Raw genomic sequence first — 25,178 nt, 5'->3', positions numbered from 1 at the left:
TTTCGTATAGACAATCATGGTATTCGGTGGACGCCAAGGTAGAAAAAGGCAGCTTAATTTAAAAATGTCTTTAATTCATCATCTGGATCCAGGATCATGTTTTCAGACTTGTTTACATTCAGACAACAGGGCGAGACCACATGCTGAGGACAGAAGAGGAGGCAGGCTCAGGTGCATGGGTGCTCTCTCATTCTGTGTACAGTAGGTGACACACCTTCCATACAGTCCTCTCTGTAGATGAGCATTTGTATGAGCACTCTTTCCCTCTCTCACATAGTCTTTTGATCTGTTGTCTCTGGAGCTATTGAAGCAGATGCAGAATCCTCCTGGGTCTTCAATCCCTGGCTGCAGCCTCTTTCACTTGACTGTGTACCATCTTTCACTGTGATGGCAGCATTTGAATAGGTCGCATCAATACTTTCATAAGGCTCTGATGTCCACTGAGAAAGAAAGGGAAGCAGAGGCACATGGTTTTTAGTTGGTTTGTTAGCCCTTAAACTGCATGGTCAGGTTAAAACCTTATAGTCTCAGTTTAGTAAATTTAAGTCTTTACTCAACACAGACAAAACTAAAAGGCAGAATAGGGAGAAAAAACTTCAGATGCTGTTGATATTATTACATCTTGATGTTCCTTATTACAAATAAGTATGTGTGGCTCAGTGACCGTCTTCCTTTTAAATACTGTATGCATTCGTTCTTGATTACAGCGACTTGTGAAGACACCAGAGAATCGTGCTCTCTATGCAAACTTTGGTATATTTTCACACGTAAAGCTACTCTTGCTAAACTTCCCCCCATTTCTTTGCAAACACATTTTGCAGCCCTCGCCTCCCGTCATAATCTTGGATCACAAAACAGATATGTGCTATCTTTGCCTAGCATGCAAATAAAGATGGAAAAGAAGGCTTTTGTGGTTTTTGCTGCAGACACTTTAAATATATATTGAAAGTTAAAATTTCTGCTTCTCTATGAAGACAGAACTGTGTATAAAGACGCAGGGACTCTATATGTCCACCAGTTTCTTCTGCTCCCCACCTGTGTGGCCCTGCTACTGGACCTGTGAGAGGGTCCGATTGCGATGTTGACGCTGGATGAGGACTGTGTGTCAGTGGTGTTGCCTCCTTCAGCTGCCGACAGCCCCGAAATAACCAGTCCACTGGAGAAACTACGCTTCCCAAACAACAGGCTGAGAGTAGACGAAGATGAAGAGACCTGGGCAAAGGAATCAGGTAAGTTCAGTGGAGATGAGGACACAGAAACCCGTAACATTGCCCTAAACTATGTAGTGGTATTAACATCAAATCACTTCAATTCACACTATTTGAACAGACATGTAATTCACTCATTTAACTTCAAGTGAAAGCCTTTACCAAACAATTACAAAATATGACAAAAAAGGCAGATTTTCTTAACCCTTAATGCTTTTCAGTTTGGAAACAATCAGACATCATGCATGTTACTGTATTAGCCAGCAGAAAGTGTGTATGCTGCTGCCTAATACAAACTGTCAGCAGAAAGTTTGTATGCACAAAGGTGAAGCAAGGTCCTACCTGGCTGGAGTGCTGTTGATGCTGTGCGGTCTGGAGCTGCAAGCTGACCCCACCCGCTCCTGAGAGACGAGGGACCTGATGAGAGAGGCAGATCCTCTTAGTTTATTCTCTTAGTAAAATAAGTTACACCTGAGCAAGGCACGCTGCTTAACAATGTAAGCGTGTAAACCTGGGAGAATATAGAGGCTATGGACGTGTTGAACGACAGCTGACTGTTGGACAGACGTTGGACAAGCCCATGGGCGGAGGCTGAGTCCAGGATGGGCCCTGATTGGCTGCTGACGGGGGGACGCTGACTCTGAGGCTGCACCGACCGGCTGCGGTATTCTCTCCTGGCTGCAGACACAGCCAGACACATGAAATACAAACACAGAAAGACAAACTTAAATAATCAGAGCTGAAACAATGACTTCATTTGTCAAATTACAGAAAAATAAACAACTCGACTAACACTACCTAATACCCAACAACAGAGTCTATGATCTCTAATTTCAGCTTCTCACAACAGAGGCTGTCCTGCGTTCGCATTATTTATACTTTTGGTTGAAGAAAGCAACCAAAAGGGGGGGAGACCTGTGTTGTGATGTCTGTGGCTGTGGGTCGTCCGCGCTCTGTGCTGGTAGAGGCTCAGGCTGTTGGATGTGACAGAGGACGGGCGGTTGTGGCTCAGCGAGGATGAACCACCAGCACCACAGTCCACATCCTCCATGTTCACACCACTGTTACAGCTGGTCAGGTTGTCCTTGCGCACCCTACAGAACACACACACAGAGCTCTAATTTATTTATGCATTTTTGCATTAGTGCAAGGGATACAAAATGGCAAAGTGCAATAAAAAATGTAGATATGACTATTCCAGCTGGTTAACCAAAGAGAGAAGTTAGGTAACTGTGCTTGCATGTGTGACACACACTAGAGCCATCTTCCTCTTACATAGGTTATATGTGCTCTGGGTGATGAGAAGTGCCTCCTCAGCTACTCGGTGAAATTAAGACAACACCTTTAACTCAAGACCGATGAAACAGGATTAACAATATAATCTAATCTGAAAAGAAAACTTAGCCGGTAAGAAGCTTAAGGGAAACTCACACAGCCACAAAGACGTACACACACTGACTCACACACCCCATTAGGTGGCCTACAAAGGTTAATGCAGAGCCCATACAATAAGCTATGCTGAAAATATTGTGTAAAACCTGGACTGAAAAACCAAAGAGAGCAAAAAGGGGGAGAGAGATGCAGATGATGCAGCTGGGATATGAGAGGGAGGAAGAGAAGGAAGGAGCAACATTTGCTGCAACAGCAGAAAGTCGAAGCATCTGGCTGCCTTCCCACTCTGCAATCCAGCCTTCTCTTTCTCTCAAGTGTGCACTCCCACAGTCCCTGTACATGTATTTAAAACTGCATTAAGTTGGTGGAGAAATCTCTCTCCTGCACTTCCAACAAGTCAATATGTATAAATCTACAGAGGACTACTTACTCAGCAGCCAAAGCATTACACTTATTCGCACATTATCAAGAGTGATTTACACCTAATGATTATTAGGAAGTTAGAATGTTTCATGTTTTATTATGATTCTGTGCCTCTTGCACAGGTTACTGCGGGAACCCTCCGCTTGATACTTCATGCTGTTTTCAAAATGTATGGAAATTGATTGTAAATGGGAGTTTGAAGATGTTGAAGTGACCTCACGTTTCAGAATTCCACTGCAAAAAAGATGCATTATTTCTGTTTGTGGTTTGTGTTTATTCTATACAGTATATTTGGGATTCACCTTGAAAATGTTTTTTTACACAGCTTAACACCTCAACAATTACACATTTGATGTGTGGATTTTTACTGTTGTAGTTTTGTCAAAAGAGATTTGAATAGTGATTTTGATTTAACAATGCCACCATGTAGGATAATGTGGTACATGTAGTATGTGTTTGTAATAAGTATTTATGCTATACCTGTACATGGTGGTTTACGACAACTTTTAGGGGAGAATTATAAAATGAAGGAAAAAAGAACAAAGAATTAAGCAAAATGAAGAGGTTAACACGTGATATAAAGAACATAGTGTAGAGCAGAGAAGAACACCAGCATTTAAAAATGTAAATCCAGCAGCAAAAATTTTAAAATTTAGAAATTCTACTACAAAAAATCAAGCTCAATGACATTTGGCATTTGTTAGTGACGACAAATATACTGTAGGTCAGCGATTCACTCTCATTCTCACTGAGCAAAGGAAACAGCATTCATAAAGCGAAAATACAGTAATTATTAGGGATGCGAGGCACTTAACAAACATTACACAGTGTGCTGGATTATGCTGCAGGTGCTCGTCCTGATGCAACCTACTTTGCACAGCGTTAGAGACTCCAAAATGAAAGACAACAATATTGACATAGGAAGGAAATGTACTGACTGTAACCATTTAGAGCAGAGCCAGGAGCGAATGGCATCCAGGCTTAAAGCTCCTCCTCCAATGCTCCTGAGTGTACGGTGTGTTCCTGCATATGATGTTGTGAGTGGTGACACATACCTAAAAAAAATAAGAAAATGAATGTTGTGTAATCAGTTATAAGAAACATGCGAATTGAGCAAATTTTAGAGAAAACCTGTTTATCAGATTTAAAAAATAAAGATGCATGCTACAAATGTGAAGGAATTATCCTATGAATTCAAACTTTTATTCATCAATCCTGTGCTCTATCCAACTGGCACTGAAAATGTGGCAGCGTAGCAGGGAACAACACATACATGGGGTATCCCAGCGGCTGGTCGCAGGATGAATTGACCATGTTTCTCAGCGCTTGCTTTGAGTTCTGGATGCTGCCGCGTTCAGGGTTTCGGTTCCGTAAAAACACCAATTCTTGCTGCTGGCCTGCCCAGAGACCTCGCACACACTCTTTATTGATCTGCAGAGACAGATGATAGAAAGTCAGTAATGAAATGTGTTACATGCACACTACCCAGCTAACTAGAGAGGCCTTACATGCAGCCAGAGAGACATAGACATTCTTCTGTGTTTGTGTTTTCTGACCCAGTACCCAGTATAACCCCGCCCATCTCTTTTACCTTGATGACCTTGAAGCTGAGATGCCGTTTGTATAGCATGATTATCTTATACTCGTCTGTCCCGTCGTCGATCATGTGTCTGAGGGTGAGCAGCGTGTCACGGCTGGAGAGCACTGCCTTTCGCCAAGCGGGGTCACTCTCGTGGCAAATGACCAGGTTGCTGCTGTAGTTTGTGATGGCTTCATACAAGATAGAGGCCTCCTCTGTCTCCTCAAGGCATGTGAAATGATCCTGAAAAGGCACAAATGGCACAATGGGCGTGATGGAGCACAGTAGATTTTAAATATAAAGGAAGTTTTTTAATGATTCACAACTTTGTTAAAGCATTTACTTGACATTTAAAAACCTGACCTCATACCTGATGGAGTTTGAGACTCATTCTGACTGCAGGAGCCACCACCTTCTGCAGGAGGTCCAGATCAGTAAAAACCCACTCATCTTTCGTGGCGATGCGGAAGTCGCCTTTAAACAGGGTGTTGAAACCATACAGAAATGATTCCAGACTTTGTAGTGATAGGCAGGTGTTTGTAGGGAAAAGACAGAGAAAAAGAGGGAGAGGGGCAGAGAGAGGTTATGAAAGCTACAGAGTATTTTTAGAACATAAACCAGAAGTCGTTCAAGTGTACTAATGGTAATGTTTATAGGCTTAGCTGCTGACCCCCCCTCCTGGTGCATCTGTCTCACTGCAGGTAAAAATCTGCTGGTGGTGTGTCCGGCCTGATACTAATCCAGTTTTTTTGCAGTTTGCAGTTTTTTCCAGTTTTTCTTTGCAGCCATGGTATAAACACACTTTCTATGCCAGATGAAATTTCTTAAAGCATATTTCACATAAATGTAGCCATTGTGTTAAAGTTGTGCTAAAGTCGTGGCCGTAGAGATTCAGAGACAGAGCAGCTTCCGCAAACAGTGTTCACCAGGGCAACAACAAGAGGGCCTCCTACAGCTTTCTAAATAAACATTATTTTTACATGAACCATAATAAACACTTATACAACCTACACAGAGCTGCAGAAGTCACATTTATGAGCAATATGTCAGGGTGGACAAACTAGATTTATCCCTTAACTGTAAGTATTTACAATTACATATTATAACTCTATAAAAACAATGTAATAAGATCCATCCCACCCCAGCGTCTGTCTTTCCTCCATGAATTGCTTATTAACAAGTTTAGATGACACAGGGTCAAATGTATGTTTGCAACCACTTTGTTTGTATAATGGGAGCTGTTGTATTTACCAGAATGCATTAATTCACAGTGACAGTTCAATAAGAGTTGTAAGTGTCCCCATGATCCTCTCACGTGAGTCACTTCAGTGAGGGAATGCAGGTGGTTCATTAAGCTGTTTGTGTTGCTTTCTGGTTGGAAAACGGTATACCTGTTGGACATGTTGTGTGAAGCCGTCCCCAGGGATCTCCTCCCCAGGACGGACAGAGCATAACATAGAGTCACCAGTGGAGAGTCTTCATCACTGTCCACAGGCTAGACACAAATAAAAATAAAAACAATAATATAAAATTATGTATAGTTTATGCATATTTTTGTATTATTTAAATTTATTAATTTAAGCATTATCGGGGCCCTGGGAAAGTTTGATTTCATAGAACATTTTTTTAAAAAAAGACATGAATTAGCATTAAAAATAATTTTTTTGTTGCATTTGTAATAATTAACAGTAAATAGTCACTCAGCTGTTCTAACCCATAATAAGGTGCGATAGAAAAATGAATTACCGTCTCCATCTTCCCTGCACAGTACTGAATCCACTCCAGGTAGACGTTGCAGAAGCTTGCCCGTGTCACCCCCTGCAGGCAGTGCACGTAGTCTTCATCAATCTTCACGCTAAAGACCTGAGGGTCACGCTCAATGTGGTGCCATTTAGTGTAGGACTGCAGTGCATCTTGCATGGTAGCATCCTTGAGCCAGGCGGACAGTTTGGGAGAGTGGACCAGGTAGTAGATAATACTCTGAGATAGGAAGAGAAGGAATTGAAGCGTGAGAAAAAAGCAAAATAATAAATGCAAGGACAGCAAAAAAAGAAAAGGATGTGCACCTGAGTGTAGTTGTGTATTGAAGATGCTGACCACATCTGAAGTCTCTGTTGGCAAGCTGCCATTTGTAATTATGATTATCCCTAAGATACTGGTTCATCTGCCAGATGAAGTGTTTGAGGAGGGTGTTTAACCTTTCAGGAAAAGCTTTTAAGAGCTTACTGAGACAAGTGGAATATTTAATTTTCAGTCTGCTGCTACCGATTACATAGGTCAAAACTTGATTCCTAATTAAGATTTCATTAGGTCCTTTTCATAACCTGTGATTCTTTATAAAAAAAACCAACAAAATACAAGTTTAAATATATGGCAGGTCAAATATACTTGTTTGTTCTCAGGTGCTTCAAACCTGATACACGTTAATATAGTAGGAGTGACGAGAATGAAAAGAAAGATGTTCTGGTTTGTAGCCTAGAGTAGCCTTGTAGCCTTCCTGTAAAGTTACACTTGGCAAAGTGGTGTTTCAAGCAAAATGCCAACACCAGCAATCTAACATGTTAAACAGGTATAATGTTAACACATGGAGGGATTATGAGATAAGACCCTTATTTTTTCTTTTTGGTCATTTTGAGTTGGCTGTGTACTTATTTCTGTTTTTAGAAGTTTTCTGTCTGCTTTTAATTGTATTGTGTGTTTTGGTCATGTGATGTCTGTTGTTATCCTTATGCTGTCTATTTTTGACATCTTGTGTGTGTTTTTGGATATTTTGTGTCTGTTTTTGGTTTTTATTGTTGTCTTTATAGTCACAGTTTTTTTTTTTTTTTTTTAACTGAGCTCTTTCAAACAAGAATTATGAACAGTAGACCTCTGGGCCCCTGGGCAGTCAGGGTTTCCGCATTCAGTGTGAGGAACCAGAAATCAAATTACTGACTCTAAAGTTCATGGATGACTGTTTTACCAACTTACCTACAGCCATGTATGCATTGTATGTACAAACACTGTGTATGTATACACATATCCCCACTTCTCCTGGTTGTTTCAGTTTGAAGTTCGAAACGCACCTTCAGGTAGTAGGTGATAAGTAGCTTCCGCAGGTCGTACACTTGCAGCATGGTGGCAGCATTATTCTCACTGATGCTGTAACCCTCCAGCAGGTACTTGGTGGCCATCACCTCCCAAGCCAACCAGCGCAGGTTGAAAGCGGCATTGCAAGACAGCATGTGAGGCAAGTGGCCCGGCTCACAGCAACAGCATGCATCATCTTCCTCAACACCCTCGGTTATGGCTTCCACCTCTCGCTGCTGGCAGTATGTACCTGAGATGGACAAAGATGAAGGTAATAAGTAAGACAGCTAGTTATTATGGCATTCAGTCAGACAGGAAGAGGAACAGCAGATGGATGGATGAAGGGGTAGGGTACCTCTGAACTCCAAACCCCTCAGTTGAAAAGTAACCAGCCCATTGCCAATCTCAATGAGGTGAACCAAGGCATTGAGGTAGTCAGAAGCCAGAATGAAACAGTCACCGGCACTGTAGTTGCCCCATCGGCCCAGCATAAGGTCACCACAAAGTGAATGCTGCAGCGAGCGAGTCAAGTATTCATAAAAGATGGAGTTTAGGTTGTTATCATCACACCCTGCAGTAAGACGGTACAAAAGCAAGAAAAGTCATAAGGATGGGTTTCAGGAAAAGGTGGTGCAAAATCAGATCAAGTTTGGCTACTTCTATACTCATTCTAAACTACAAGAATTCAGCCTGTAACTCTATTTAATTCTAGTTAGAAATAACTTACCTGTCTCCTTGTCAACTTGGGAAACCAGTCTGCTGTTGGAGTTGTCAATGCGCTTTGTGCTGCAAAACGATTAAACCACAAAGACTGTTCAGTGCTTAAACATAGGGTGAAAGAAATGGCACATCAGTTGCGAGTAAAATCAAAACTTTAAAACAGAAACCTGCAAAACAGGTTTTAAACAGCTGGTACAGATTTCTCAAGAAGAGACGGCTGAACCATAACAAATCCTCTTATATAAAATACCTTATAATACAATACTTTATACTGCATGTTATTCAGTGCAGAGAACGAAACATATCACAAGTTGTGAATTAAAAACCCTGGAGCTACAACAGAAAAGTAGGACCAAATATTTGCAAATGAATATTACGGAATAACATCGAAGTCTGCAATATATCCAGTGGAATGGAAATCTCAAGCACCAAGATCTAAGTTAATGTCAGTTTCAACACAGACTAAATATAGGCACGGGTTATTCTGTGTCAAATCTCTAAAGTACAAAGCTGCAGGAGTATTTTTGGAGTGCTTTCAGCGATTTGATGTACAGTCTCTCACATCAATAAGTAAGAGGGAACTGAGGGGTTATGTTGCATAAGTGTGAGTGACAGAGACAGAGGGGGGGTTTGTGTCTATCTGCTAATCCGCCCAGCTCAGCTCATAAGGATGGGACTGACTGCTAATCTATAAATAAATTAAAAAAACAGATTGATGTGAAAAACACCTGCTGAAAACATTGATGATATTATGAAAATTGTTACATTTATACATTTTATGCAAGCAGTCATGAGTTTCTCTTTTTGCTTCCAGTGTTGGTGGCTCTTTATTTCTGCTGAACATGGATTTCATAAACAAACAGATCACAAACATCTGGTTTTCTTTTTAAAAACATATTTTAAAAACCCAGCTTAATTAAAACAGCTTGGCAATGATTTACTGCAAATGTTACTCTGGTGTTACTAACTGTATGAACCTGCAATGTACAGTATTTGTATTCTCAGCCATGAAATAGGAAAACGGGCCTCACCCTTTCTTTTTGGTCTTTTTGGTAATTTTATTTTGTATATTAGGAAATTGTATATGTTTTTGATTTTTGTGCCATTTTGCATCTTTTATAATGGGTTTTTTTCTTCCTTATAATACTTTACTCAGCTCTTTCAACAAGAAATATGAACTTCATCTTTAGAGGGTCTGGCCCAGAGTCCCCTCACCCTTTGGGCTCCGGGGCCTGTGACTGGTCGGCCAGTTTAGTAATCCATCCATATTTGAGCATTTACATCAGGCTGGTGAGTCCTGCTACCAACAGTATTTAGCAGGATTAGTAGGATTATTAACATTTAAAAAAAATACAGATTATAACCAGTCCTGTTATTTAACGTGCTGATTTCCTCACATTAGTGCAAGCAACTCATTTTCACTGACAATTAAAAACACGCTATAATAATGCATTTAGTCCACAATAACTCACTCTATCAGGCCCTTACTTGTAGTTTCGCTCCCAGAATTTGATGGGCCTTGGGTAAGAGGAAATGAAGATGGCACTGCCCAGGAAGGGAGCCAAGGGGGTGTAAAAGATGGTGGTGAGCAGGGTCTGAAGTAGCAGCATGGCAGAGTCTAGACAAACACACAACAGTCAAGGAAAGGCTGCTGCAAAGGGCGATGCACTGTCTCACACACGCACACGTACACTCAGGTGATAGAGGAAGGATACGTGGCACAGCAAATGGCTGAGCAAAGGCATGGAAAGCGCTGCCCCAGGCAATCTGCCAAGGAGCGATGTAAACCAGGATGAAATTGAGCTTCAGCAACAGCTCACGCATCTGGGAGGGAATAAAAACATACAGTCAGTCCCATGTGGATGGAGGTCAACAGAACAGTGGTTGTATTACAAGGATGTGGAAATATTCTGTGTAAATTGACATATACACATGGTACAATAAAGTCTGCAGTGTCATTTATATCAGTATAAATGTTAATACATCCTCTGTGGTCAACTGCTGCACTTAATTTACAAAATTAGAGTTGGAAATGTTATATTTTCCAGATATTTGAAAAAAACAGTGTGTGTGTACTAGAGTCGCTTACAGTAAATACACAATTAGGTCAACAATTCCTAATGCTTTTCTTCAGCCTAGCTTGAAAGCAGGTACATCGACTGACCCCTTCTCTCACCTTGTGGAAGACAATTGACATGATGAAGAAGTCGAGCAGAAAACTCTCTGAGGCATGCGGACAGTCAAAGTGGAAAAAGACGAGTGTGAAGAGCAGAGTGAGGAACTGGAAACTGGGGTCGCAGAAGGATGAACGCAGGAGCTTCAGTCCGGCGACTGTCGTCAGGAGAACATCTCCGCTGAAGGTGTGGCACAAGCCAGAGTTTAGACAACAGACACAACAGGTAGTTCATCACCCGCACTCTGATGGCTTTGCAGAGGGCACAGCTTATAGCACAGTATCTGGAGTTTATGTGTGTGATGTGAGGTTGTGCGTTCGGGGCTGTAAGTGACCACTCACTGAATTCCCAGTTTCTTGCGGTGACTAAGGGCGAAGCCGTCATTAGTGAGTGCACTCAACACAATGGCAGGGTACACAACGTACTTCTCAAAGCACAGGAGCCCAACGTATAGTCGCTCAAACCACATCAGCACAGCATCCTCTGTAACACGAGCAAGAATGAAGAAATTCCACAAACATCACAAAAAAAACTTTCACATCCAAGGACAGATGTACAGTTGAGTGCAAAAGTTTGCACAAAAAGTTTATGTTGATGAAAATAATTTTTTATATTGTATTGTAATATTTATTGTACATTTAGCTACTACAATCCTACAGCTATTCTTTTTCTAATCTGAATTTTAAAAATCATACTCTGAAAAGAGTAAGTAGTAGACGTATTCCAACTTCAAATCAAAACCAGCATTACTGTATGTCGATTTATAAAGAACCAGATTAAAAATTAAAAATTTTCTATTATCAACATAGAAGTTGAAAATCTTTCTACTTCAAAGAGGTTCTTGCTCTCGCCATGTTCTCTAGTTAATTCGGGAGTTTACATGCTTAGCTAATAATTAAGAGACAATGCCATATACACGCTGACCTCTGGGTTCAAACTGGTAGTACTCTTTGGTCTTGAGCACTGGGTGTGAGATCCACAACCAAGGGTGATGCTTCCTTAGTTGTGGGATCAGGTAGTGGGTGACAAACCCCACCGTCCCCGCCAGAGCGTACAACACAATAGTCACAAAAGGCTGGAAACACAAAAATTAATAAATCAGATTTTAAAATGTTATTACATTTGGGTTAGTAGTGCAGAAACAATATAAAAACAAATAAGAATTTCACCTTGAGAGAAAGAAACACAGTACTCGCAGTTATAGCGAAGGTTAGGATGTAGGCTACAGAGCAAACGACCACATCTGACAACAGAATCTCCTTCTGCAAAGCACAACAGGGAGAGGGAGTTGTGGTTATTAATAATCTACACTGTATGATTGTTAAGGTATGTGATTACTTCTATCGAATCGTCAAAGGACACAGTAAGTAGAGTAAATGTCATGCTGCAAAAGTCACTTCATGCATCTGCAAAGCTAAATTACCCAAATAGCTGATGTACAATGACCTCATCATCCACTAACAGCACGACTGCTAAAACTGAACTATGTCACATCCGTTTATTTCTATACATTATTCCTTAGTTACCATAGAGTTCTGTAGTTTCTCAGGCAGTGGATCTTTAATGTCTGAATCTTTCTCTTCCTCCTCCTCACTCTCCACTAAAGCAGGCATCACCTTTGACTTGATCAGAGATCTGTAATTAAACAAGGGTCTTATTTGTTGAATTACATGAACCGATGTTTAACCATAAAGCCAATGAATGCAGAAAACAATGAAAGCAACTTTGAATGTTTGCATTTCACATTTTACACTATTTATGGAACAAGTTCATGATTTTATATTATGAACACTTGCTTTGCTTAGGTTATAAGAGGTTTTATTGAAACTCCTTAAGCAGAATGAGAAACAATATCTATGAAAATTATTTTTGCTCTATATTCACAATTAATTGTCAACGTGAGAGACACATGCTGACACTTACAGCAGTATAAATGGGTCACTGCTCTGTCGGCTGAGGTGGTAGGAGAAAATCACCAAAAGGCCACAGAAACCAGAGAACAAAGCTGGAGTGTGCTGCTCATCCCACGGCTCCTGTGACCACACACACAAAATAATATACAGGTTTCATTAATGACAGTAGCTGTGGTGGAAAAGCCTGTTCCCTCAGCTGCATCTTCTAGTCGGTTCTGACGATTGATGAGCAGCCGCTCTACTTAGCTCCGTCAGTGAAACCCCCAGGCCACACCCTATTTATAACTGAACTCCATGCCTTCTTCTATTCCTACAGCTAGGAGGATACAAGTGTAGTTCAATTTGTACCTTGAGAGCTCCGAAGCAGAAACCATAGAGCAGAGACAGAGCGATCAGACTGCGTAGGATGCTGTAGATTGCAGAGATGAGACTCGTAGCAGCTGAGACACAGAAACAATAAGAAACAAATCTGAGCATGTACTGCGGTGGTGGCAGTTTTATAGTTTTAAATGATTAAGAAGATTTACTTTTACTTAAAGGCCCTGGAAATTTATTTTCTATGGTGAGGCTAATGGTTTCACACATATCTACACTATTTGGATATTTTATACAAGATGAATGTTTTATTTACATTTCTGTCTTCACTTTGAGCTGTTCCCATTTACAATGAGTGACCTAGACAAGGTGCTGTCACATATAGAAAGCAATATCTGAAGACATCTTGTTGGTTGTGTGGTCATTGTCAATCACATCTGGTCAAACCACGCACGCACACACATGCACACACACGCGCACACACACGCTTTTATTTTTTTGGGTTGTTGGTTTGAAACCATGATTACTTAAAGTTCTATTAATATATAATTTGTAGGGTCTTAAAACAATTATGTGTTATACTGATTAAACACAAAGACATTATACTAGAGCCACAACTGAATTCTGAAATGATATAACATCCAAACATCCATTTAGGATCTGGGTTTATGAACACAATCATTACTGAAACTAAGAGGATAATAAGCTTTTACCAACCAGTTCCTCCAAAAAAGTGCATGTCAATCTGCTCCAGCAGGTAGATGGTGAAGGTATTGATCTGAGGGAAAAGGCCCACGAGGAAGGTGATTGGGAAGCAGTAGGTAAACCCTGTTTGATGCACATAACAAAACACAGCACATGTTAGGTGATTGCAGCTGCAGTTCTAAACGCTACATGTGTGATCTGTGAATTCTATTATGTGTGTCTTCAGGTCTTCTTACCCACTAGTAGGTCTCGTAAGAAGCGCAGTGCATCATGGCAGACGATGGTGACTCCGTACATGGTGGAAATGGGCAGGTCATTTCGCCTCAACAGCTGCTCCAGCAGCCAGATGAGAGCACAGAAAATACAGAAGTAGGCTGCTCTGCTGTAGGCCACCAGCTGGTTGTGACCCTGACGACACGCAGATAAATACACATATGTTATAATGGTGAAGCATCCATATCACAACTACCCAGTTAATTCAGAAAAGGGAACTGATTTGAAATTCCTCATATCTCAGAAACAAACGTCGAACTAACTGACAGTGATGTAATGAAAGTGCAGCCTGTACAGTAAATACTGTTTCCCAATTAATCATGATCATGATAATCATTTAAAGACTAATTTGATTTTAAAAATAAATTCTCTGTAAAGCAATAAACTTACATGTGTTGGTGAAGCTGCATCTGGTTGAACACTCTGGAAAAAATGCCATAGAAGTAAATATCGAATCACAATTTATAAAACAACATGAAAGCTACTATAAACATCAATACATCATCCAACAGAGAGGAAGTAAGTGGGATCAAACTGGAATGTGTAAGTCTGAGATCAGTTTTACTTCAAATCTGCATTACAATATGTTACTGTTACATTTCAAGCTGACACATCATTTATTCCTCAAGGCCATTTGGTTTCACTAGTGCAATGTTTTTTCCTTAACCCTTAGGAGTCTGAGAATATATTTGAAAACGTTTGATTTTGCTGGATGCAGGTAAACCAGCTATTATCCACCAGGTTTTTTCTTACCTTCAGTAAAGAGTACTGGCAGCTGGCGATGACCAGGCAAAACTGAAATACCCAGAAGTCTTTGAAGCAGCCGTGGTTTAACAGCAAAAACCCCAGGAAGGACACCAGGAAGGCCATGAAGACTGCAACTAAATTCTCCAGAACATCCTTGTTTCTGTACAAAAATAGCACAAACGAAGGCAATACAGTTAAAGTTGTGCATTCACAAGCTTATTAGGTATGTACCATAGTCATCATGGGTCTCGTTGTTTGTCAAACTGAAGCTCATTGCTCATGTATCTAAAGAAGTAGAAAAACATAAGGGCCATAACAGCCACTCAACTAAGGACTGAATTCAAAATACATAGCAATGGTTGATCAACCTGAAAACAATGACCCAAAGTATATTAAACTTACCAAAAATTAGATGAGAATGTTGTAAGGGAAGGGGTCATACGATGGACTGAAAGCATTTCAATAAAAACAGTGTTTTGGATTTAAAGAGCCAAGACAAACAAATATATTGACTGTGTAACGAGTTGAATTATGCAGTGATTTTATTTATTTCGATACAAAACAAGTTAGATTTTCTAGGCCTGAAGTGTGTCCAACCTCAGAGTGAGTAGAGAGTGTTTGCACACAAGTGTTTTGTATATTACCTGTCCAAAAGTGCAAGCAGGGTCAGACGGTCGTATAAAATGTTGATCCACCTCCCGGGGAAAAATGTAAGTTTGTAATAAATCTTCCTGGATGGTTTCTCCTGAGTGGAAGTCTCTGATGACTCATCCAAAGAGTCCTCTTCCTGATGCCCAAGACACAAATGATTTATACCCACATGAATACAACTGCAATGATACAGGAAATAGTAAGAATCTGATGTAGTTATATCAACATTTCCAATTTATAATAATTTAAAACAGAGACAGAATCATTATAGGCACACAGATCCACATCTATTGTGTAGTGTGCCTGTGTATTTTCAGCATTAACAACTGATCCACGTAATCAGCAGCGGGTAGGACAGGGATAGTTGGAAAACAAGCAGGGCTGGAGCCCTCCAGGAGCATGGGTTAACCTCCCCTAATACAGAACTGAACCTATTGCTATGGTTGCAAACAGTAGCAATGACTCAGTGAATCTGAGTTTGACAGCAAGAAAATTCTATAGATTTACCAGTTGGTTGATCTTTTATCATTTATATCAAAGTTTTGATAATAATGATTTTGATATTAAACCATATTATTGAATTTTGTTACATATGTTTGATTGATTCTTTTCTTTTTTTAATTATAAATCCTGAATGCTAATGGGATCTGCATCCCATTAGCATTAGACCAAAGTGAAAAGTGAAAGAAGGTGGATACCTGAAAGATCTCAGGGTGTGTCCTCCGTGGCCGAAGCCTGTGTGCAGGGATAATGCGCCGCTGAAACGGATAGTCAGCGTGACCACCAGCCGCACCATCCTGACACTCGGAGTTGGAAGAAGTGGAGAGCAGATCACTGAAGACAAACACAAAAGAAACAGGCTAAGAGTAATGTTAAGCAGAGGACAAGAAAAACATGAAAGCAGTGGAAGAGTAGAGAGAAAGCTTGTTGTAGTGAAAGAGAAGATGGAGGGAAGTAAAGTAGAGTAAAATAGACATTTGACAGCAGTACCACATGTTGCCCGTGATAAGCTCTGCTCCTAGGGGCAGGTTGAGAGCTCTCTCTGCATACAGCTTACGAGGTCTGTCCCCTGGTGAGATACAGATACATAATGTCATGTGCAAGAAGTGCTATGTGAGATTTATTTTGCATTACAGAGTCTACAGAACTGTGAACTGAACAGCTCTAAATCATGGACCCATTCCAGAAATGTGTCTTTTAATCTTCCTGCTTTTTGAGCTGTCAAAGTAAAGTTTTAAAAGTAAAACCACCAGCTGCTGGCAGTGTCTACCACATGTACAGTATAATCTATTCGTGCTGTAGATCATAGTATTATGAGACCATCGAGGCTCACTGAGTGAATATATTTTTGGCTGTACATGACTCACTTCAGTTTGTCTCTGGCACTACAAACATTTCCAGGAGCTAGTACCAATATTATGCAAATACGTTGGTTACTGCGTACTGTGTACAGTATGGAAGGTGTAGGCATCTTCTTTGTTGGTAGCTTCTGGTCTGCAGATGACCTGCAGCATTGAGCTCTCTGACTGAGATGTTTGTGAGGGCAGGGAATCATAGTCCGGATCCTTCTCTCTGTCTGTCTGTGGACTGGAAACACAATCAACAGGAAATCCAAGATGTTTGAAATTAAGGTGCCATAGTTTTAGTTTTTTAAGTGCCATATATTCAGTTATTGACATGTTTTTATTAAAGCATGTTCCCCTAAATTATGCTGTACGTACCTGTCAGGGGAGACGATTGGGATGTGTGTGGGTGGTATGGTTTGTAGCGTGTCAGTAAGCAGACTGGTGGGTGGTTTTAGTCTCTCTGGTTTGTTGTCTGTGTTGGTCTCTCTTATCGTCTCATTCGGTCTGGAGGTCAAACTCTGATTCTCTGAAAACAGATCAGATGTAAATGTTTTTGATACAGAAACATAAACAGAAACAGGATGACTTATAGAATAGCTTTTATAAAAATTTAAAGTGAAGTCCAAGTTTGCTTTTTATGCTGTTAAAGCTGAACTCAAAAATATTTTTATGTTAATGGTGACTGGAGTTACTCTGTGATGAATCACAAAGAATTATCACCTGACCTTGCACTTCCCCCTTCCATAGAAATTCTGTTTAGGTCTTAAGTGCCTCACCTCTCTCACCAGCCGGCAGCTGTTTCAAAAGAAAAGTGTCTGCATGGTACGTGCCCAGCACCAAATGGATGACAAAGCTAGTGACCAGTCAGTAAAATGGAACATTTAGAAGGATTTCCTGCTGGAGTTAGTGAATGAGGACTGAATTCTATTTGACTTTCAATTAATCATATTAATCTGAAGTCAGTACAGAAATAATTTATATGGATGATTGTGTTGTTTAAGTTTTAGTATCTGCATAACCTTTTAAAGCACTTACATACCCATAGTTCACCCACACAGGCAGTTTTATTTTCCCTGTACAGACTGTGCTTGATTGACACCTCCCTCACCCTTCTTTAGTTTGGTTAAACCTGTTAAGATCCGCCCACCTTTCAGCCTGACGTGTAATTAGCCATTACAAAACACTTGTATGGGTGTGCATGGCCCTAAAACATGCAGATAATGGAGGTGGAGATGAAGGACAAACCCTTTTGCTGAGATTCACCTTCTTCTGCAGCTCCCACTTCCTTTTTTTGTTCTGGCACCACCTCTTCCTGTGTACTGGTCCCTCCTCCTCTGGTACTGAGGGACCCCAACAAGGAAACAAACTCCAAGAAGTTGGATTCGTTGGGAATCTGGCCCTCCTTCGCTTCTAGATCTGACTTGGAAGTTGTCATGGTTGTCTGACAGAGAGACAAATGTTTATATATATGCCAGGGCCGATGGATGGGGATAACGGTAAACAGAACAACATACAGAACTTAACTGTCAACATACTGTGTTATGTGAGCGGTCTGAAAGCAACACGGCATCCTTCCCACTGTCCATGCTCAGCCCACGGATATGAGTCCTTCCCCCAGGCCCATAGCGCCCCAAAGCAGGGGGCAGACGCAGGAAACCTTGTGAATCCACATTAGGATCCAAAGGATCTGTGTCATCAGGGTGGGAGTGGACATCAATGCCTGATGAGCTGTTGTCATTTGTCAACTGAGGGCTTAGTGTACTATCATTAGTATTCTGCAGAAAAAGATTTTCCTGTTCTGGATCTGGACACTCCTGCGTGGCCGACTCAGAGCTCACTGTTTCTCTACACAGGTGAAACTCTTCACTTTGACTTGTACCCATTTTTTGTTTCAGAGTGGGGTTGTCCTCTGAGCCAGCTGTTTCTTCTCCATCGTCAACCTCCTGCTTCTCCTCTTCAGGGGAATCAAAAGTGATGACAGGGATCTTTATGTGACACTCTCCTGCATCCTTCTGAGCCTTGTAGGACACAAAGACATGTCACATACTATGTCTCAAAGGTAACATCTCCTCAGACATAGAAGTGTATTTTGTATGAACAATATCACCACCAGGACCATTGCAGAGACATAAGTTCAAACCTCAAACAGAATAATTTACTTCTGTAAGTGCTTTGAGACTGACTCAAGGTGTCTAACTAGTATTTGGACCCCAATTTTGTAATTAGGAGTCTGATTGATACTTGCCTGTACATTCTCCAGGAGACTCTGCTTGACACTCTCCTCCAGCTGAGCAGCAGTCTGGGGATCACAGCTCATGGTGATGACAATCTTAACTGTGTCACTGTCGTCCAGGCGAGCTGATGCCGAGTTGTCTACCAGAACTTCGATCTCATCCGAACAGTATGTCTCCTGCAATGCCTCAGCCTGGCAGACAACACAAGGGACAGTTGGAGAGAATAGTTATACACACAATGAAGAAAATAATTAAATTGCACTTAAATTGACATTCAGACCGTACATGGTGATATTTTCTATACTGCATCTGTGAGGTCAGGCCTACCTGTGCAGGAGATTCGGGGATGTAAATGAAATCCTCCTGGCAGTCCTGGGGGGTATCAATTGGGTTAACGTTTGCATCTGGGGGCTCTTTTTGCCCACCACGCTCCTCCTCACTCACATCTTCACTTCCTTTAGAGGGAGGCAGACCTTCATCAGCTGTTTCCATGCCTGCAGTGTCTTTATTCTTACAATCTTTCTCCTCTCTCCTGTTGTCCTCTGAGTCTTTCTCTGCTATTCTTTCCCGATCTCTGTCAGTACCTGGCAAGGAGCTCTCCATGTCAATTCCTTCTTTGATGGCTCCAGTTTCAATTATTTCTGCGTGCATGTTTCCTGTCCCAATAGTAGAAACTTGCTGGATGTCTTCTTTTTCAGCTCGGGACGGGGACCTTTGCTGGGCCTGCAGCAGAGGGGCAGCCTGGTCGGGATTAGGGCTGGATAGGTCATCTGGAGAAGGTTGTGGGCTTGAGTGCAACACTCCCTCCACAGACTTCTCCTCTGCAGCACTCTCACACTGTCCTTGAACTAATTGCATTGCAAATTTAAATGTTAGATGTGAAATTAATTGATATATAAAGTATTCTTTTATTGCACAAATTTCACACTATGTGTACTATTGTTGTACAGCAGTATTTGCCATTTACAGATAAATATTCTCCCTTTGCATTAAAACTAACTCCAGAAAGGTGGACCAACCTTTCTGCTATATGCAACATATTGTTTCAATCGTATAAAAACTATGATACAATGCACCACAGTGATACATCCCTTTTTATTTGATCAGCTGACTCTGCTCTGATTAATCACAAGTGAATTAGGTCATACATTTACTGGAAACTATCAACTGGTATTGTTGACTGGCTACTGACTGGCTGTAAGTTCTGTGCATGTGTGAGCATATTTACAACAATAATGTGTTTGACAAAAAAGAAGTTGTCAAACTACATCAAATGCTGTAAGAAAGAGGAACAGCGTTGGATTGCATTTTGGACTCATTCTGAACACGCAGTGTATAGTTCGCACGACAGTCATTTCCACAAACTCCATCCAAGACCGCAGGAGCTACAACAACTAGAGATTTATTGACGATACCCAAGGTTACAGTAAATATTTGCGCTGAAGCTGTCTGTCTTTCTACATCCTGCCATTATGCTATAACCGTTATATCGTATGTCATATTGTCGGTGTCAATTTTTAGCATTCCATAGAAACACTAGTAAGTCATTTCTCTAGAAACCGACAAGAACTCCCTCACATAGCACTCATCTGTCAAACTGACTTAAAATCCTTTATGTCAAAGTAGGAATAACTTTTGTAGTTTTAAGTAAAGTTCACAAACTCTGTACCTGTACTGTACCAACCTTAAAATGTGGCTGGACAATACATTGTAATCAATACCTCTTAGTTTGATATTTATATTTACAAAGAGGCTTAACATTAAAATACAGTCTACATTTTATAGTTTTATAACGTTTCACAAAAGGTTGAATTTCATATATATATATCAATCATTGTTATCTACAGTTGAAGCAAGTTACATAAAAGTGGCTTTGAAGCAATGTTTGAATTCATCCTGGACAAGCATTCAACCCAGACTGAAGAGACACACCTGTATTTCAAAGAGCAGTAATCAAAGCATTTATATTTAGCATAACATACCATGTGACCTGCAAAGCATTTCTTAAGAAAATGCAGGAGGTAGTACATGGATGTGTATTCTTGATTGTAACCACATAGCGGTGACAAACTGAGTGGAGAGACGAACACTGTTCTTTCAAAAAATAGTCACTAACTTGGTCTACTGATTAAAAATTTTGCTTAAAACCTACAGATGTTCAGGTTTGTTGAGATCAGGGATAAGTTTATCAGATATTTTTAGATTGGTCTGCAGTATTAGGCTCGTTTTAACTTGTCTAATGCAAGTGAAACAAGAAAATAGAAATAAAGACCTAAAACCTAAACACCGACAGCGCAGCACAATGTTTCCATTGTAACAAACGGGACACTGCCCACCAGTAATTCCATAAGACCAAAAAAGATTAAAACATACAGGATTGAAAGTATGCTAACAATGTTTTCAAGGGAAAGGGGAACAGGTTTATAGAGATAGTAATGTGGACATTGTCAGTCCTCAAATTATTTGGTCAAATGTCCTGTGACCTGACTGATGAGTCAGCAGAAGTCCTGCCACATTAGAAAGCCACAGTATTTACTACTACATATCTGTACTCAGTTGGGATTTTATGATGCAGCAACTTGAATTCTTGCAGTAAAATGTCCTTGTATAATTACTGAATTTTTCTGAAGGTCTTCTGCTGAACTGAGGGAATGCTTAGTCAGCCATGTTTTTATAGGCATAACTGACTGTAAATGAAACATCTAAGTTTGACTATTAGACTGTTACTTTTAAGCTGTGGTTAAAGTCTGTCTTTGTAAAACTGGCTGTTATTGACTGTAAGGGGCAACTTTGCATCACTGAAACCTTGTGACCAGTATGGAAGAATTTGTAGTTAAAATGTCTATTTTTTCTACATGGTACTTTTTATTGCCACCCATCTGTATCTAATCAAGATAAATTTTACTTATCACCTTTCAAGGTCTTGGCCTCATCTGACTTTGAACATTCCTGTGTGGAAGAGATTTAGAAATAAGTGGTTAAATGTAAAGAATAATGTAGATCTGTACTATACGTTCATGATGACAGATGTCCATCTTTTAACTCACCACCCCAATCAGTCCTGGATCAGTTTCTGTCTGTTTCACTGTCACCTGGATCACAGGACTGGGACGCTTTATAGCCAACATTGTCATGGAAACACTGTCAGGGACTGTGCTGCTTTTTCTATTGGACAAAGACAGGAGACAATTGACAAATTAAACTGTGAAGAAAATAAGACAGAGAGATGGGCAGACTATGGAAGACCATACATCATAGATGTCACTTTCAGAAAAATCACTAGACCTTCATTCAGCCCAATGTGCAGAGCTGACAAAGTAGTAAAAAATACTTGTGTCTAAGTTCAGTTTTTCATCTGTCCACAAACACTTCAAAGATGATAAAGGAATGAAAAGAAATACAGTCAGACAGGGAACAGGAAGATGTGGGTTTTCTTTTATTAGTCTCTGAGCAGATCAAGTGTGTCAGAGCAGAGTGGCCAGATCACAACCTCCCTTCATTAGCTCACTCATTCACCAAAGCTGTACTGAGGCTTTGAAATGAAGTGGACAGAGTTAGTATCCCACTCTGAGACACTCCAGCAATCTGATCTCAGAGAAACAAAGAAACAAAGAACTGAAAAAACAGACACATACAAAGGGAGGAAGACTTAAATTGATTTGAAAAAAGAGGACATCAAGCCTGGTAAGACACTCAGGTGTACTTAGTATTAGTGGCAGTTTTCTGAAAGGAGGTCTCATGCCTAAATGTACAATTTCCTGTTAGTAATTGTGCTGTATCATGAGGGATTTAGCCCTCTAGCCTAGATTTTCTGATGACTAACTTAGCAAAGTAGCAGCTTGAGGCTCATGATAGAAAAACTCCCGTTTGCTGAATCTCTACACACTGAACTTCTTTCTGAATGGCCCCAAATACATGTTTAAATGTGAGCGGTAGCAGGATTATCCGTGTCTTTGAAAGTTTACCTGATGCTGACAGGCAGGCAGGAATCCGAAGCGTTGCTTTTTTTCTCTGGTGCCTTGCTGAGGTCAGAGAGGCTGCTGCGGACCACTGCCTCACCTTCGTCGAACATGAGGTGCAGCCGATAGTTGGTCAGCTTGATGAGGATGAAGAAAACGGTGATGGAAGTGCAGTAGATGCTCAAAGCAATGGTAGTAGGGGGCAGAGCCTTTGGAGAGAAGAAGAGCCTTATCATACATATATATCATATCTCCAGTATCCTTGTGCTACCAGAACAATGCTTGAATCAATGAAATTCTGCAAAAGTAAAGCTTGGTCACACGCTCACACTGGTTCCAGTAACCAACAAGATCTAATTTAATTAATTGAAGGATTAATACAGTGTATTGATCCCGAAGGAAGGAAAGGCCTTTAGCAAATAATAAGAACACTAAGCAGACAAAGCATTTGCATCATGCTGATATATGAGACAAAACAATCTGGAGAGAGTTCTTGCTGTATTGAATATATATGTATTGAACAGTTATTAATGTCTGCAGGTAGAAATTTGGAGTACAAATTTATATTAGTCCCTTCTGTCACCATTTATCTTGCACTGTTTGTTGTGTGTGACCTTCAGATAAAATGCTAATAAACCTGAAATTTGAAACATCTCTCCTCAGAAAGCTTGTGTTGTTTTGTTGCAAGGGAAGCAGTGGGTGTTATCAAACACACTGTGAACACTGTCTGCAATGACATTTTAGCTTCAGAGGCAAAGCTCTGAGCTGTCACATCAGCATCTGTTACTACTGCCTTATTAATTCTCATTATGGGATGGCTAATTTGGGGGATATCTGAAAACACGGTACCTAGGCTAACCTAACCTACCTAAAGCTTGGCTTACTGAATTAAGACACATTTAATGTAATCGTTTTGTTATATACGATTTGTAATTTGGATAAAACTGGCTTGTGTTCTGATAAACCACTGTTCTTTAAAAATGTTAATAAATTCATTGCAGCATTAAAGTTTATTTTTCTGCGCGTCATTTTCCATGTCATTGTGCTGGTTATACAGGAACAGATCCAGTGATGGTCCCCGTTTCTGTACTGCACATGGCTGCTGTTGTTATGTCCTTAAAAGATGAATAAGACCTCACTATGTATTAGCCATAGTTGGTCACAGCTAAGGTCAAGATGTAGGGACTGGGAACGCAAATGTCACTGAGCCTTAAAAAGAGGGAATTTAATTGGACTGTAGCATTCAGTTGAGGTGGGGGCGGTAGGAAAAACGCATTTTTTGAAGATCCTAATCTGAAGTTAGAATATTATCATCACTGTAAGGCGCATTGTGCTGCACCTATTCCATAGACCGTGACGTGTAAATATGAGTGAACCACTGGTTCATGTCTTCTGGGTCTCCAACAACCTCAACCAGGAGCAGCCATGCGTTTCGCCACTGCATGCAGGAAAAAAATGCGACAGTGCAGTTTAGCCTACTATCTCCCTCAGTAGTAGAAAATGCTGGGTGTTAAGGTCTTGCAGAGCCGCTGCGTGTTTATCCAAAGAAAGATAAAAGGGGCGCATGGTAAATGTTAGTCTGCCAAGAAACCCACCTCATCCCCCCTTCGCGGCCTTGAACGTCATGTTCTCAAATAAAAACTCACCAGATGGAGAGACAGGGGCAACATCAGGAGAAATATCCATAGATAGAGATGGCAGGAGTTGTTGAATTTGTTCTGGTCCGGGTCGTGGTACCAGCCCCCGGTCAAAGATGCCCAGACTCCCTGACGCAGGGTCTGCACAACCTGTGAGCCCATCTCTCCCCCTTTCCGATCAGGTTGAACGGATGCTGCTTCTGCTAGGCTACAATGAAATGATGTCCTCTAACGCATACTACTGCCTCTGCGCCTCCATGTTGGAGCGGTGTAGCACATCTCCTGAGCCGTCTCTTTCATGCTTTATCGATCTGGCTGTCTGTTGCCCTTTCATCTGCCTTTTCCCATCCCAATGTCGAGTCGTCCATCGCTGCTGCCGCGGTCTTCATCCCGTCCTCTTCCCCTTTCTCCTTCTCCCTCTCCTCTAGCTGCCTGTACAGATGCGCAGCTCTGACTGCCTCCTCTCCCTCCCAACTCCTTCTCACTGCCTCCCTCTCTCTCCATCCATGTATTATCTTCAGCGTTTATATGCGTACAAAACGCGGCTGATCTGTTTGCAGAAAAAATAATAATAGTAGCTACTATGCACATTGTGCATAGTAAGTAGGCTGTTTGGGCTGTGAAAAATGTATGTATGCATGTGTATAAATATTGCAGGTATGTGCTTATTATACAGGGATATAAACCTATAATGCATTTTAAACAAGCTGATTCAAAACGATTATCATGTTAGCTACACATGTCTACATTATTATTATTATTACGGCCTTATTGTTTGTAGTGTGTGCAGATATGTGTTATTGCATCTTACTACAGAGGTTAAGTGTATTACT

General features: G+C 40.8%; 1 protein-coding gene across 3 annotated transcripts; it reads right to left on the bottom strand.

The window, feature by feature from the left end:
* Positions 1-53: 53 nt before the first annotated feature.
* pcnx2 (pecanex 2) lies at positions 54-24,816 on the bottom strand. Of its 3 annotated transcripts, none has more exons than XM_067516059.1 (40): positions 24,355-24,813; positions 22,715-22,917; positions 21,797-21,914; positions 21,662-21,698; positions 19,077-19,597; positions 18,761-18,940; positions 18,051-18,533; positions 17,761-17,956; positions 16,891-17,041; positions 16,614-16,756; positions 16,160-16,238; positions 15,868-16,003; positions 15,163-15,305; positions 14,525-14,678; positions 14,162-14,194; positions 13,735-13,906; positions 13,511-13,621; positions 12,827-12,918; positions 12,489-12,598; positions 12,092-12,200; positions 11,735-11,827; positions 11,490-11,640; positions 10,907-11,048; positions 10,568-10,745; positions 10,107-10,215; positions 9,880-10,009; positions 8,399-8,457; positions 8,027-8,242; positions 7,668-7,921; positions 6,349-6,582; positions 5,994-6,097; positions 4,973-5,117; positions 4,615-4,845; positions 4,297-4,454; positions 3,962-4,078; positions 2,124-2,302; positions 1,720-1,886; positions 1,551-1,625; positions 1,036-1,212; positions 54-440 (listed from the first exon to the last, which is right to left on the bottom strand). In XM_067516059.1, the coding sequence occupies exons 1-40, from the start codon at positions 24,505-24,507 to the stop codon at positions 270-272; spliced, it is 6,414 nt and encodes a 2,137-aa protein (XP_067372160.1). In that variant the 5' UTR covers positions 24,508-24,813; the 3' UTR covers positions 54-269. The 3 variants fall into 3 exon arrangements, with proteins under 3 accessions (XP_067372160.1, XP_067372169.1, XP_067372177.1); XM_067516068.1 differs by having other exon boundaries at positions 17,779-17,956; positions 24,355-24,812; XM_067516076.1 differs by lacking the exons at positions 54-440; positions 1,036-1,212; positions 1,551-1,625; positions 1,720-1,886 and adding an exon at positions 3,504-3,526 and having other exon boundaries at positions 2,136-2,302; positions 24,355-24,816.
* Between the last annotated feature and the right edge of the window lie 362 nt (positions 24,817-25,178).

Source organism: Channa argus, chromosome 1, assembly GCF_033026475.1.
Source record: "Channa argus isolate prfri chromosome 1, Channa argus male v1.0, whole genome shotgun sequence".
Classification (NCBI taxonomy): domain Eukaryota; kingdom Metazoa; phylum Chordata; class Actinopteri; order Anabantiformes; family Channidae; genus Channa; species Channa argus.
This window is presented reverse-complemented; position numbering and strand designations above follow the sequence as displayed.